This window comes from Trachypithecus francoisi, unplaced genomic scaffold (genome assembly GCF_009764315.1).
Source record: "Trachypithecus francoisi isolate TF-2019V2 unplaced genomic scaffold, Tfra_2.0 Lachesis_group4, whole genome shotgun sequence".
Lineage (NCBI taxonomy): Eukaryota > Metazoa > Chordata > Mammalia > Primates > Cercopithecidae > Trachypithecus > Trachypithecus francoisi.
Window position 1 is genome coordinate 126,029,582 of NW_022681469.1, and position 15,736 is coordinate 126,045,317.

General features: G+C 45.5%; 1 protein-coding gene across 2 annotated transcripts in view; it reads right to left on the reverse strand.

Moving 5' to 3' along the window:
- LOC117072911 (S-adenosyl-L-methionine-dependent tRNA 4-demethylwyosine synthase TYW1) overlaps positions 1 to 15,736 on the reverse strand; it is a 274,209-nt gene that overhangs the window by 256,904 nt on the left and 1,569 nt on the right. For both annotated transcript variants that reach the window (XM_033193369.1, XM_033193368.1), the window contains exons 2-5: positions 15,551 to 15,681; positions 14,807 to 14,944; positions 4,505 to 4,606; positions 1,804 to 1,998 (exon numbers count right to left, since the gene is read on the reverse strand). In XM_033193369.1, the coding sequence (XP_033049260.1) occupies positions 1,804 to 1,998; positions 4,505 to 4,606; positions 14,807 to 14,944; positions 15,551 to 15,681 (566 nt within the window). The remainder of the gene's footprint in view (positions 1 to 1,803; positions 1,999 to 4,504; positions 4,607 to 14,806; positions 14,945 to 15,550; positions 15,682 to 15,736) is intronic.

Here is a 15,736-nt window from a genome sequence, read left to right on the forward strand (position 1 = left end):
TGGTCCCAGCTACTCAGTAGGCTAAGGTGGGAGGATCACCTGAGCCCAGGGAGGTCGAGGCTGCAGCAAGCTAATGATCATGCCACTGAACTCCAACCTAGGCAGCACAGTGAGATCCTGTCTCAAAAAACACATAATCAAAAATGTTTTTAATGAAAATATGGGGCAAAATCTACATTGTGACACAATAGAATGAAAACAGCTTTTATTTTATTTTTTATTTTATTTTATTTTTTTTTGAGACGGAGTTTCACTCATTACCCAGGCTGGAGTGCAATGGTACGACCTCAGCTCACTGCAACCTCCACCTCCCGGGTTCAAGTGATTCTCCTGCCTCAGCCTCCCAAGTAGCTGGGATTACAGGCATGCGCCACCATGCCCAGCTAATTTTGTATTTTTAGTAGAGACGGGGGTCTCTCCATGTTGGTCAGGCCGAGGTCGAACTCCCGACCTCAGGTGATCCGCCTGCCTCTGCCTCCCACAGTGCTGGGATTACAGGTGTGAGCCACTGCGCCTGGCCGAAAACAGCTTTTAAAGAAAACTTCCCACCTCCACCATCAGTCACACTCCACCAGAGACAGACAGCCAGGCAGGGCCCATCCCTAGGAAGAGGTACACAATGCAAATGACCAAGAAACTGAGAGGCTCCATCGTTTCATTTTTTTCAAGTGTAGAGAACAGGATGCAAAAGGAGCTAATTTAATTTCATTTAGAAAAACAGCCCAGGAAAACTACCCCAAAAATTTAATATTTTATTACATAAAGGGCGATGAATGTTTTTTCCTCCACTTCCCTTGAAAAATTCATGATTGTTTTAAACTGAGTTCAGGCTGGACATGCTCACGCCTGTAATCCCAGCAATTTGGGAGGCCAAGTTGGGTACGACTGCTTGAGGCGGGAGTTTGAACCAAGCCTGGGCAACACGGTGAGACCCTAATCTCTACAAAAAATTAAAACATTAGCAAGGGGTGGTGGTACATGCTTACAGTTCCAGCTACTAGGGAAGCTGACTTGGGAGGATCCCTTGAGCCTAGGACTTCAAGATTCAGAGAATTCTGATCAGGTCACTGCATTCCAGCCTAGGCGACAAAGCAAGACCGTCTTAAAAAAAATAAAAATAGCCGGGCGTGGTGGCTCACGCCTGTAATCCCAGCACTTTAGGAAGCCGAAGCGGGCTGATCACGAGGTCAGGAGATCAAGACCATCCTGGCTAACACGGTGAAACCCCGTCTCTACCAAAAATACAAAAAAAAATTAGCCGAGCGTGGTGGTGGGCACCTGTAGTCCCAGCTACTCGGGAGGCTGAGAATGAGAATCGCTTGAACCCAGGAGGCAGAGGTTGCCATGAACCAAGACCACACCACTGCACTCCAGCTGGGGGATAGAGCGAGACTCTGTCTCAAAAAAAAAAAAAAAAAAATACAATAATAGAAGAGGCTGGGTGCAGTGGCTCACGCCTGCCTGGCCAATATGGTGAAACCCCGTCTCTATTAAAAATACAAAAACAAGACAAGCGTGATGGCACATGACTGTAATCCCAGCTACTCAGGAGGCTGAGGCAGGAGAATCGCTTGAACTCGGGAGGTGGAAGTCGCAGTGAGCTGAGATGGCGTCACTGCACTCCAGCCTGGGCGACAGAGCAAAACTCTGTCTCAATCCATCAATAAATAAAATAACAGAAGAAACGTATTTATTTAGAGCTACCAAAGTCTGTGGATTATTTCACATATGTGTGTGTACGCGTGTGTGAGGGTGTGTGTATCTACAGGGAGAATTTATTTCTATAACTCAATATAGACCTACCTTGTTGAAGTGGCTGGAATAGGCAGAATTTCCCAGGCCAAACACCGCATATCTCACACCCTTCAGGTAACTTTTGCCAAATCGAAAATCACTGGACGCTTCCTCTAACCATTTGCAGAACCACTCTGCACTTTCGGTTGGTCGGCCATCAGTATATGTCGCAACCAGGAACACACAGACATTTTTACTAGTCACCTAACCAAGAAAGTAATTGTTTCAGTAGAATATTCGAGGCATAAATTATCTCAATGAAGAAAAATCCTTTGAAAAACTGCATACTCATCTCGAAGAACAAACGGCTTGCTGCCTTTTTGGTTTTTTTTTTTTTTTGAGACAGTCTCGCTTTGTCACACAGGCTACAGTGCAGTGGCGTGATCTCAGCTCACTGCAACCTCCATCTCCCGAGTTTAAGCAATTCTCATGCCTCAGCCTCCCAAGTAGCTGGGACTACAGGCATGCACCACCACGGCTAATTTTTCTATTTTCAATAGAGATGAGGTTTCACCATGTTGCCCAGGCTGCCCTATATGCCTGAGCTCAAGCGATCCACCAGCCCTGACCTCTCAACTTGCTAGGATTATAGGCGAGAGCCACCCTGCCTGGCCTCTATTTTTTTAAAGGAAGTTTTAGTGGAACACAGCCACGCTCATTCATTTACATATTATCTATGGCTGTTTTGTGCCGCAGTGGCAAAACTGAGTAGCCGCCCGGCCCACAAAGGTGAAGATACTTACTACCTGGCCCTTTACGTGAAAGTTTGTCAACCCCAGCTCCATGTGCTTCTTGTTTTTTTTTTTTTTTTAGATGGAGATTTGCTTTTGTCACCCAGGTTGGAGGGCAATGGCACAATCTCGGCTCACTGCGACCTCCGCCTCCCAGGTTCAAGCAATTCTCCTGCCTCAGCCTCCCGAGTAGCTGGGATTACAGGCACCCACCACCATGCCCAACTAATTTTTGTATTTTTAGTAGAGACGTGATTTCACCATGTTAGCCAGGCTGGTCTCGAACTCTTGACCTCAGGTGATCTGCCCACCTCGGTCTCCCAAAGTGCTGGGATTACAGGCGTGAGCCACCACGCCCAGCCTCTAACTGCTTCTCTGACTCCACCTGCATCAGCGTCACCAGGAGCACTGTTTAAGCTCCACAGTGCAGCTAGGCTAAGTGCTGAGATTCTGCATTTCTAGCAAGTTCACAGGAGATGCTGATGCTGCTGGCTCAGGGGTCACACTTTTGAGAACCACTGCTGTAGGGTGAAATCCCCTAACTGTGCATGACTGGAGAAAGGGGAAAAATATTTTTCAGATGAAGAAATTAAACCCTCATAGATATTAAGTAATAGGCCCGGGCACAGTAGCTGATGCCTGTAATCCCAGCACTACGGGAGGCCGAGGCAAATAAATCACCTGATATCAGGAGTTCGAGACCAGCCTGGCCAACATTGTGAAACCCCAATTTACTAAAAATACAAAAATTAGCCAGGAGTGGTGGTGGGCACCTGTAATCCCAGCTACTCAAGAGGTTGAGGCAGGAGAATCACTTGAACCCTGGAGATGGAGGTTGCAGTGAGCCAAGATCACACCATTACACTCCAGCCTGGGCAACAAGAGCGAAACTCCATTAAAAAAAAAAAAAAAAGATATTAACTAATGCATTGAGGTCACACAGCTAATAAGAGACTTCTCTGATTCCAAAACCCATACTCTTTCTGCTGTTGACCTTTTGGTTGGATTGCCCGTGGTCTACAAGCATAACACACTGCCATCAATAACAAGCCTTCCTTGATTAAGAGATTCAAAACAGGGGGGAGGGCTGGGCATATCTATAATCCTAGTACTTTGGGAGACTGAGGCCAGGAGTTTGAGACCTGCCTGGGCAACATAGTGAGACCGTATCTCTATAAAAAATCTTTTAAAATTAGCTGGGCATGGCAGCACATGCCTGTAGTCTCAGCTACTTTAGGAGGCTGAGGAAGGAGGATCACTTGAGCCTGGGAGGTTGAAATTGCACCACTGCACTCCAGAGCCTAGGTGAGAGAGTGAGAGCCCGTCTCAATAAAATTTTTAAAAAATAAAAATAGTAGGGGCCAGGCACCGTGGCTCACGCCTGTAATCCCAGCACTTCGGGAGGCCAAGGCGGGTGGATCACTTGAGGCCAGGAGTTTGAGACCAGCCTGGCCAACATGGTGAAACCTTGTCTCCAGCAAAAAATAAAAATAAATAAATAAATAAATAAAATTAGCTGGGCATGGTGGCGCATGCCTGTAAATCCCAGCTACTTGGGAGGCTGACGCAGGAGAATCACTTGAACCTGGAGATGGACATTGCACTGAACTGAGGTTGCACCACTGCACTCCAGCCTGGGCAACATAGTGAGACTCCATCTCAAAAAAAAAAAAAAAAAGAAAATTGTGGGAAGGAGTGAACTTCCAACCACCCAAGCTTTCTCACCTCTAGCCCTGCCCCAGGAGAATTTAACAAACCTGAAGGACAAGCCCCGCACCAGGTGAGAATCAGTGAACCTCACCCCACATTCAACGCTCTGATTCACACTGGAATTCAACTATTCAACTAACTGAAATCCCTTAGCATGAAAATTAAATTTACTCTGAAGATTCTAGTTACCTAATTAAATTTATTCTGAAGACTGCAGGTCAGTTAAATTTGAGAGTTCTGATTAAAGAAAAAATAAGACAATTACCAACCTCTTCTATCAGATGATCATCCGGATCATATTCTTTTAGATTAATAATTGCCACAGGCAGATCCAGGGACGTAACTGCTTCAGCAAGAACTGTTGCAAATCCCTAATAGGACCAAAAAAAATCAAATAAAGTCTTCAATGAGCCAAATACAGCCCTCATTTACCCCTCTTGGCAGTCCTCATGAAAAATGTCTTCAGTGACTGATATGTATCTTCATGAACACAAATTCTATCCTCACCCTTACCATTTTCTTGGGCACTATTACAGAGATCATTTGTGTTGTTCTCATCCGATCAAGGTTTACGTAGGACTGAATCTAATTTGGCTTTGGATGATCAATCTGCCTTGCCCTACTAGATTAAACTTATCAGCCAGGCAAGATGGCTCATGCCTGTAATCCCAGCACTTTGGGAGGCTGAGGTGGGAGGATCACTTGAGGCCAAGCCTGGGCAGCAAAGTGAGACCTCATCTCTATAAAAAAATTTTAAAATTAGCCAGGTGTGATGGCACATACCTGTAGTCCCAGCTACTCAAGAGGCTGAGACGGGAAGATCCCCTGAGCCCAGAAGTTAGAGGATACAGTGAGCTATGATCACACCAATGCACTCTAGCCTGGGCCACTGACTGAGATCCTGTCTCATAAAGAAAATAATATATTAAAAAAGAATAAACACAGAGAAGTGCAAAAAGAAATAGTGAAGAATGGGCTGGACACAGTGGCTCACACCCGTAATCCCAGTACGTTGGGAGGCCAAGGCAGGCAGACCACTTGAGGTCAGGAATTCGAGACTAGCCTGAACATGGTAAAACCAGTCTCTACTAAAAATACAAAATTAGCCAGGCATGGTGGCACACACCTGCAATCTCAGCTACTCAGGAGGCTGAGGCAGGAGAATCACTTGAATCCAGGAGGCGGAGGCTGCAGTGAGCCAAGATTGCACCATTGCACTCCAGCCTGGGCAACAAAACTCCATCTCCAAAAAAAATAAATAAAATAAAAGAAATAGTGAAGAGTGAAAAGAATGGGAAACATGAAAAGAAGCTGGTTGACAGGAAAAAGCCCTAGGGAAGAGCTCACAGGGCTGCCAGAACCCCAGAGAAGCTCTGTGCTGCAAGCAGCCACTGCAACAAAAGATGGCATGAATGTCTTTTGTATGCTAATGAGATGACTTATTGGGGTGAGGCCTCAGATAGCTTCAGGATGGAGGCTGGTTGCCAGAGAAACTGACGAGAGGTTAAACTCAGCACCTCCTACCCCGGCCCCAACGGGGAACACTAAGGAGAGAAGAGGAACTGGAGACTGAGCTTAATCACCAAGGCCAATAATTTAATCAATCGTGCCCATGTAATGGAGCCTCCAAGAAAAACCCCTGAACAATGGGGATTGTGTTGGTGAACATACCATCCAGGGAGAAGACTCGGCCAGAGACGGCCTGGAAGCCCTGCTCAACCCCCACCCCTCCACAGTCGGCCCTGTGCAGCTCTTCTATTCGGCCATTCCTGAGTTGCATCCTTTATAATAAACCAGTAAACATACGTCAAGCAGCTTCCTGAGGTCTGTGAGTCATCCTACAGAACCTGAGGAGGCAGGGGTGCGGAACCCTAAATTTAAAGCCGGGACCTGTGACTGGTGTCTGAAGTGGGGGCAGTCTTGTGGGCTAACAGTAACTCCCAACAGTAAGCATGAGAACTGGTATAGAAAAAGGACAGGTTGGCCGGGCGCAGTCACATGCCTGTAATCCCAGCACTTTGGGAAGCTGAGGTGGACAGATCACTTGAGACCAGCCTGACCAACACGGTGAAACCCTGTCTCTACTAAAAATACAAAAATTAGCTGGGCATGGTGGTGGGCACCTGTAATTTCAGCTACTCGGGAGGCTGAGGGAGGAGAATTGCTTGAACCCAGGAGGTGGAGGTTGTGGTGAGCCGAGATCATGCCACTGCACACCAGCCTGGACAACAGAGCGAAACTCTGTCTCAAAAAAAAAAAGAAAAAAAGAAAAAGAAAAAAGGTATTTGGGGGTCAGAAAACACTACTGCAGCAGGCCTCGAGAACTGATACGGTTTGGATATTCGTCCCCTCCAAATATCATGAACATGTAATCTCCAGTGTTGGAGGTGAGCTCAAACAGGAGGTGTCTAGGTCATGGGGGTGGGTCCCTCATGAGTGGCTTTGTAACCAGTTGAGGGTCTTGACCAGGAGTTGTTCAGGTTCTTCGCATGTTGAACAAATAATTGAAAAAAATGCACAAGTAAAGCAACAAAAGAACAAAGCAACAAAAACACAGATTTATTGATAGGAAGGTACACTCTACAGAGAGAAAGCAGGCTTAAGCAAGTGGCTCAGGAGCTCCAGTTGTAATGTTCCTTGGGTTTTTATTAAGCTAGAAGAATTTGGTAATACCCCCAGGTACCCTTTGGAGGCTTCCAATTGGTTACACCCTATGTAAATGAGGAATTGGCTCGTGGCCAATCAGAGGTTGAAGTGGAGGTGTGGCCCATGGCCAATCAGAGGCTGAAGTGGAGTTACACCCTATGCAAATAAAGAATTGGTCCACAGCCAATCAGAGGCTAAAGCTTTCCTTTCAGTTTAATTCAAGGAAGTCAGCCACAGGTTGGCCTTAGGCTCTCGCTCTCCAGACTCTACTCTCATACCTCAGCTTGCTGCCCTCCCCTTGGTGTGTTGAGTTCTTGCCCTATTAGTTCATAGCTGGCTGTTAAAAAAAAACAGCCTCACATCTCTCCCTACTCTTTTGCTCCCTCTCTCACCATGTGGTACCTGTTCCTCCATGGGTGGAAACTTCCTGAAGCTTTATCAGAAGCCAAGTGGATGTTGGCACCATGCTTGTACAGCCTGCAGAACCATGAACCAAATAAACCTCTTTTCTTTATAAATTACAGTATTAGTCCATTCTTGTATTGCTATAAAAAAAAATACCTGGCTGGGCATGGGGGCTCATGTCTATAATCCTAGCACTTTGGGAGGCCGAGGCAGGCAGATCACTTGAGGTCAGGAGTTCAAGACCAGCCTGGGCAACATGGTGGAACCCATCTCTACCAAAAATACAAAAAATTAGCTGGGCATGGTGGCAGGTACCTGTGGTCCAGCTACTTGGGAGGCTGAGGTGGAAGGATCGCTTGAGCCTGGGAGGCAGAGGTTGCAGTGAGCCGAGATCACACCACTGTACTCCAGCCTGGGCAACTGAACGAGACTCCATCACAAAAAAAAAAAAAAGAAAAGAAAAGAAAAAAGAAATACCTGAGACTGGGAAATTTATTTAAAAAAAAAAAAAGAGGTTTAGGGCCAGGCACAGTGTCTCACGCCTATAATCCCAGCACTTTGGGAGGCCAAGGTGTGTGGATCACGAGGTCAGGAGATCGAGACCATCCTGGCTAACCTGGTGAAATCCCGTCTCTACTAAAAACACAAAAAATTAGCCAGGCGTGGTGGCGGGCGCCTGTGATCCCAGCTACTCAGGAGGCTGAGGCAGGAGAATACCATGAACCCGGGAGGCGGAGCTTGCAGTGAGCTGAGATGGAGCCACTGCACTCCAGCCTGGGTGACAGAGCGAGACTCCGTCTCAAAAAAAAAAAAAAGAAGAGGTTTAATTGGCTCACAGTTCTGCAGACTGTACAGGAAGTGTAACGGCATCTGCTTCTGAGGAAGCCTCAGGGAGACTCCAATCTTAGTGGAAGGCAAAGGGGGAGCAGGCACATGACATGGCAGGAGCAAAAAAGAGAAGGAGGAGGTGCCACACACTTTTAAACAGCCAGATCTCATGAGAACTCACTCACTGTTGCGAGGACGGTACACAGCAGATGGTGCTAAACCACTCATGCGAAATCCGCCCCCAAGATCCAAGCACCTGCCACCAGACCCCACCTCCAACACTGGGAACTACGATTCGACGTAAGATCTGGTGGGGACACAGACCCAAACCATATCAATTACCCAGTGCAGGTATTCCTTTAGGGCAATGCAAAACAGACTAACACAAGGATAAGATGAGATTTGAGCCAAAGCTGAAGGAACTGGGAGAACTATGAGGTTATCCCAGGCGGCAGGAACAGTGAAGCGCAAAGGCCCGAAGGAGGTTACTAAGACTGAAGAAAAGGGGACCAAGGAGATGGGGTAAGAGAGTTAACAAAGAGCCACAAGCGTAGGATCTCTGGGCCACTGTGAGGGCTTTGGCATTGACTCTTGAACGAAGGGGTCAGTGCGGGGTTTTAAGCAGAGGGATGATGTGATTTCACCCAAGTTTTCAGTCACTGAGGTTGCTGAGTTGAGAGTATACTGGAGTCAGAAGAGGGCCGAATGGTACTGAATCAGAAAGACTCTCTTAGTCCATTTTGCTATAAAGGAGTACCTGAGACTGGGTAATCTATGTTTTTTTCTTTTATTTTTTTTTTGAGACAAGGTCTCACTCTGTCGCCCAGGCTGGAGTGCAGTGGCACAGTCACGGCTCACTGCAGTCTTGACCTCCTGGGCTCAAGCAATCCTCCCACCTCAGCTGCCCAAGTAGCTAGGACTACAGGCACACGCCACCATGCCCGGCTAATTTTTGAATTTTTTGTAGAGATAGAGTTTTGCCATGTTGCACAGGTTGGTCTCCAACTCCTGGGCTCAAGTGATCCACCTGCCTTGGCCTCCCAAGGTGCTGGGATTATAGGTGTGAGGCACTGTGCCTAGCCCAATCTGTTTTAAAAAGGTTTATTTAATGCAGAGAATCCCAGTGAGATACTACATAAGATGATCATTGCCAAGACACATAATCATCAGATTCTCCAAGGTCGAAATGAAAGAAAAAATGTGAAAGGCAGCTAGAGAGAAGAGCCAGGTCAGTTACATAGGGAATCCCATCAGGGTAACAGTGAACCTTTCAGCAGAAACCCTACAATCCAGAAGAGATGGGGGCCTATATTCAGCGTTCTTAAAGAAATTTCAGGCAGGGCATGGTGGCTCACATCTGTAATCCCAGCACTTTGGGGGGCCAATACGGGTGAATCACCTGAGGTCAGGAGTTAGAGATCAGCCTGACCAACGTGATGAAACCCCATCTTTTCTAAAACTGCAAAAATTAGCCAGACGTGGTGGCGCGCACCTGTAGCCTCAGCTACTCAGGAGGCTGAGGCAGGAGAATCACTTGAACCCGGGAGGCGAAGGTTGCAGTGAGCTGAGATCGCACCACTGTACTCCAGCATGGGTGACAGAGAAAGACTCTGTCTCAAAAAAGAAAACAAGAAATTTCAACCAAGAATATCATATCCAGTCAAACTAAGCTTCATGAGCAAAGGAGAAACAAGACCCTTTTAGGCAAACAAATGCTACGGGAATTTATTACCACCAGACCTGCATCACAGGAGTCCTTAAGGAAGTGCTAAATATGTAAAGGAAAAACTGTTATGGGCCACCATAAAAAGGTTTATTTGTTTCAGAATTCTGATATCTGAAAAAGTTCAAGATTGGACATCTACAGGAGGGCTCCAGGCGGCTTCTACTCCTGGCAGAGTAGAAGTGAAAGGGAGCTGGCGAGCACAAAGATCACACAGCAAGAGAGGAAACAAGAGTGAAGGAGAGGTTCCAGGCTCTTCTTATCAACAAGCTCTCTTGGGAACTAAGCAAGCAAGAACATGGCTGGGCGCGGTGGCTCAAGCCTGTAATCCCAGCACTTTGGGAGGCCGAGATGGGCGGATCACAAGGTCAGGAGATCGAGACCATCCTAGCGAACGTGGTGAAACCCTGTCTCTACTGAAAAAATACAAAAAAATGGCCAGGCAAGGTGGCGGGCGCCTGTAGTCCCAGCTACTCGGGAAGCTGAGGCAGGAGAATGGCGTAAACCCGGGAGGCGGAGCTTGCAGTGAGCTGAGATCCGGCCCCTGCACTCCAGCCCGGGCGACGGAGCGAGACTCCATCTCAAAAAAGAAAAAACAAAAAAAGAAAGCAAGAACTCACTCACCCTCTCCCCCAGGGATTCATCTATTCAGGAGGGATCTGCCCCCAGGACCCAAACACTTCCCATTTTAGGCCCCTCCCATTTTTAGGCCCATCACCAACACTAGGGATCAAATTTCAACATGAGTTTTGGGGGAACAAACAACAAATTATAGCAGAAATCAATGGTGAGATGACTGTCCTAATCCAGACAAAATATCATGGCAGTGTCAAAGCTGTCAGAATCAACAACATGGAGTTACTTAGGTTAAAAAATCCCTCACAATAAGAGCTAGGGAAGACAAAGAATTCGCAAACTTAGATTGCCTTTTTTTTTTTTTTTTTTTGAGTTTTTGAGAGAAGGTTTCACTCTGTCCCCCAGACAGGAGTGCAGTGGCACAATCTTGGCTCACTGCAACCTTCTCCACCTCCCGGGTTCAAGTGATTCTCCTGCCTTAGCCTCGAAAGCAGGAGAAAGAGCAGCAGCAAAAAAAAACTTAGCAAATATATCCAGAAGAGAAAAAGAAATTCAAGTAGCAACATTCTTAAATTTGGACAAGATACTACAAAAACTGAACAAAAAGCAAAAAAGTATTTTTGCAATTAAAAATATAATAGCTGAAATAAAACATTTAAAAGAAGGTTTAGAATGCAAATCCAAGCCCAGGGGCGGTGGCTCACGCCTATAATCCCAGCCCTTTGGGAGGCGGGCAGATCAGGTCAGGAGATCGAGATCATCCTGGCTAACATGGCGAAACCCCATCTCCGCTAAAAATACAAAAAATTAGTTGGGCATGGTGGCAGGTGCCTGTAGTCCCAACTACTCTGCAGGCTGAGGCAGGAGAATGGCGTGAACCCGGGAGGCGGAGGTTGCAGTGAGCCGAGATCGTTCCCCTGCACTCCAGCCTGAGTGACAGAGCAAGACTCCGTGTCAAAAAAAAAAAAAAGAGAATGGAAATCCGAGAACCTAGGATAAAAAAACAAAATTACGGCCAGGCACAGTGGCTAATGCCTATAATCACAGCACTTTCAGAGGCTGAGGTAGGTAAACAAACTGAGGTCAGGAGTTCGGGACCAGCCTGGCTACCATGATGAAACCCCCACTCTACTAAAAACACAAACAATGAGCCAGGAGTGGTGGCAGGTGCCTGTAATCCCAGCTACCTGGGAGGCTGAGGCAGGAGAACCACTTGAACCCAGGAGGCGGAGGTTGCAGTGAACTGAGATGGCGCCACTGCACTCCAGCCTGGGCAACAAGTGAGAAACTCCGACTCAAAAAAAAAGAACAAAGAATAAAAGGTTTGGGTGGGCATGGTGGCTCACACCTGTAATCCCAGCATTTTGGGAGGCCAAGGCGGGCGGACTAGGAGGTCAGGAGATTGAGACCATCCTGGCTAACACGGTGAAACCCTGTACCACTAAAAATACAAAAAATTAGCTGGGCGTGGTGGCAGGTGCCTGTAGTCCCAGCTACTCGGGAGGCTGAGGCAGGAGAATGGCGTGAACCCGGGAGGCGGAGCTTGCAGCAAGCCGAGATCACGCCACTGCACTCCAGCCTGGCAACAGAGCGAGACTCTATCTCAAAAAAAAAAAAAAAAAAAAAAAATCAATAAAAAATAAATACATAAAATAAAAATACATTCAGATGGCGCAGCTTTAAGATGGAAGATGGCTATCTACCCCAAAATCAACTATGATATGGACAGCAACATCAAGCCACTGAAACTTGAGGGCTATTTGTATAAACTAATTAATATAAGGAGTCAATAACTTTTGTGTAATGTTGATTAGTCTAGAAACACAGCATAAGCATCAGAGGAACTAAAAATAGAAATAGTTAAAAGGTTTCTGGAAAGTACATTTCATTATGAATTTTCTGTACACCTGGATTTGTTACCATCTCAAAGTATTCATTTGATCTTTTTGATCTTTTTTTAAAAAAGGTAAAAACATGCATAAAGAGGCTCTGAATAAGGTTTTTTATGAGTAACATAAAAAGGACTTTGCTTTGGCTGCTCAGACACCTTTTTGCTTTTTTTTCACATTTCCCACCTCCATTGCTTAAGGTTTAACTTAACAAGTGACCTTCCACTGTAAAATGAAGCAAAGTATCTGCACTGAAGTAGTGAAAACCTAAGTACTATTCTGCACAACTTCCACAAGAGGGCAGCAGAACCCTCTGAAGTAGTCTACAAAAACAACAGACCTTGATTTTTCCTTTAATTTATTTTCATGCTAGCCTTCCTTAAAATCTTTTCCTAGAAAGCACTAACTAGCTGTGACTTGGCTAGGCTTGGTGGCTCATGCCTATAATCTCAGCACTTTAAGGGCCAAGGTGGGTGAATATCTTGAAGCCAGGAATTGAAGACCAGCCTGAACAAGATTGCAAGATCTTGTCTCTCCAAAAAAAATAAATAAATTTTTTGGCTGGGAGCAGTGCCTCACGCCTGTAATCTCAGCACTTTAGGAGGCTGAGGCGGGTAGATCACCTGAGGTCAGGAGTTCGAAAGCAGCCTGGCCAATATGGTGAAACCTTGTCTCTACTAAAAATACAAAAATTAACCAGGTGTGATGGCAGGCACCTGTAATCCCAGCTACTCAGGAGACTGAGGCAGAAGAATTGTTTGAACCCAGGAAGTAGAGGCTGTAGTGAGCCGAGATCACACCACTGCACTCCAAGCTGGAGGACAGAGTGAGACACCATCTCAAAAATAAAATAAAATAAACTTTTTTTTAAATAGCTGCGACATTGTAACACAGAAACAGGTAGCATCTAGATATAATTAGAGAATGGGGGCCGGGCGCGGTGGCTCAAGCCTGTAATCCCAGCACTTTGGGAGGCCAAGACGGGCGGATCACGAGGTCAGGAGATCGAGACCATCCTGGCGAACATGGTGAAACCCCGTCTCTACTAAAAAATACAAAAGAAAAACTAGCCGGGTGAGGTGGCGGGTGCCTGTAGTCCCAGCTACTCGGGAGGCTGAGGCAGGAGAATGGCGTGAACCTGGGAGGTGGAGCTTGCAGTGAGCTGAGATTCAGCCACTGCACTCCAGCCTGGGCAACAGAGCGAGACTCCATCTCAAAAAAAAAAAAAAGAGAATGGGGCCAGGCACGGTGGCTCATGACTGTAATCCCAACACTTTGGGAGGCCAAGGTGGGCAGACTACTTGAGGCCAAGAGTTTAAGACCAGCCTGGGAAACATGGCAAAACCCCATCTTTACAAAAAATACAAAAATTAGCTGGGTATGGTGGCATGCACCTATAGTCCCAGATACTCAGGAAGCTGAGGTGGGAAGATGCCTTGGGCCCAAGAGGCAGAGGCTGCAGTGAGCCAAGATGGCACAACTGCACTCCAGCCTGGGCAACAAAGCGAGACCCTGTCTCCAAAAAAAAAAAAAAAAAAAGCAAAAAGAGCAATCAAAGTACGTACCAGATAACCTCACTCAATCCTCATAGTGACCCTGAGATAACCATACTATTATCATCTGTAATTCACCATTTCACAGATAAGCAACTGAAGCTTAGATGGCAACACAGCCAGATCCTGTTTCCCCCCCAAAAAAGAGAGAGACTGGGAAGCATCTTTCAACTAGATATCTGCTATATCTACTTTAGTGTCCACCTTTAACACTTTTAGCACTATTCGAAATCAAAACAAGTTTCATTACATAGATGTGTGATGTGAGGCCAGGTGCAGTGGCTCACGTCTATAATCCCAGCACTTTGGGAGGCCAAGGCAGGTGGATCAACTGAGCCCAGGAGTTTGAGACCAGCCTAACCAACATGGTGAAACCCCCATCTCTACTAAAAATACAAAAATTAGCCAGGCATGGTAGTGGGCACCTATAATCCCAGCTACTCAGGAGGCTGAGGCAGGAAAATCGCTTGAGGTGGAGGTGGAGGTTGCAATGAGCCGAGATCGTGCCACTGCACTCCAGCCTGGGGGACAGAGATAGACTCTGTCTCAAAAAATAAACAAATAAATAAACATAGATGTGTGATGTGAAAGTCAGGACCATATTGGAACTATTGGTGCCATCCTTTTTTCCCTATTCCCTACTTCCATACCCATGGGCATCAATAATGGACTCACAACTTTCTCTATCCTGCTGAAGCAGAAGCAAGCTTCAGAACAAAGACCCTCAAGACAGTGACCACCAGACACCACCAATCAGCTCTAATTGGGCATAGGAGATGAAACCCACCTACCATTGCAGAAAGGAAAAACATTTGAGGGGAAAAGGTTGGGAGAAAGAATAAAGAGGGTTAGATGACCAATTCAGTTCACTGCTAAAGGACAGTTCACTGCTAAAGGGACTTTCTTAAAATGTCAGGAAACCAAAGGAAAAGCATCATATAAAGTTTTTACCTTTGCTGTACCAGTCTGAGAACCATAAAAAATCTTCACTCCAGACACAAAGATGTCTTTCTCTTGAAGGGAGACATAACCATTCGTCATCAAATTCTGAGGTGCTTTTGGAACAGATTTTTCCTGTAAGTTCCTGTCCTGAAAGACAAATAATTACACAAAATCCATCAAGTCTAAATCATTTCCCAACTTCAGCAGGGATGAAAATTAGCACAGATACTGACACACTTTATTTTTCTCTTAATCTGACACACTAAAATTTTCTCTTAATCTTTCTGGTTGTAGCCCCCTTGGTATAATAAGGTCCTTTAATAGGCAGGACCCACATTTTTAAGGCTCATGATTTCCATTCCCTCCAAGAAAAAACTTTACATACTCTTATCCTATAAAGATTTTAGTAGAATAATAGTAGGAACTTATTTTCTGATCCTTAATGAATGGAAAGGCAAGAGACGACTAGTGACCCTTAAAGGTATAAAACAAATTTGTTTTTCATATAAAAGGTTCATTTTTCATTACAAAAAGTCTTCCTGTATCTTAAAAATGAGACACAGAAAAAGTAAATAACTTAATCCAAGATAACCTAGTCTCCAAACACTTAGAGAAGAAATTTATTTTAGGCATTTCATTAAAATGTCTAAAGACCAAACCACAAAAGTAATTAAAGGTTCCTTTTAGTGTTTAAATCCTCTATAAAATCTGATGCCTAAATACTCTATTAAAAAAAAAAATAACTCCACTTACCTGTGTCTTGATGACAATCTGGAGACAAATCCAAAGGCTAATGCTAACAGCAAAGCCCAGATAAATGTAAAATCTGTTTATCCATAATGATATTAAAGGTGAGGAGAGGTCCCATGTATCCACAGAAGGATCTAAATTTAAAATGACACACACAGGTAATTTCATTTAAAGCTATATATACAAAGA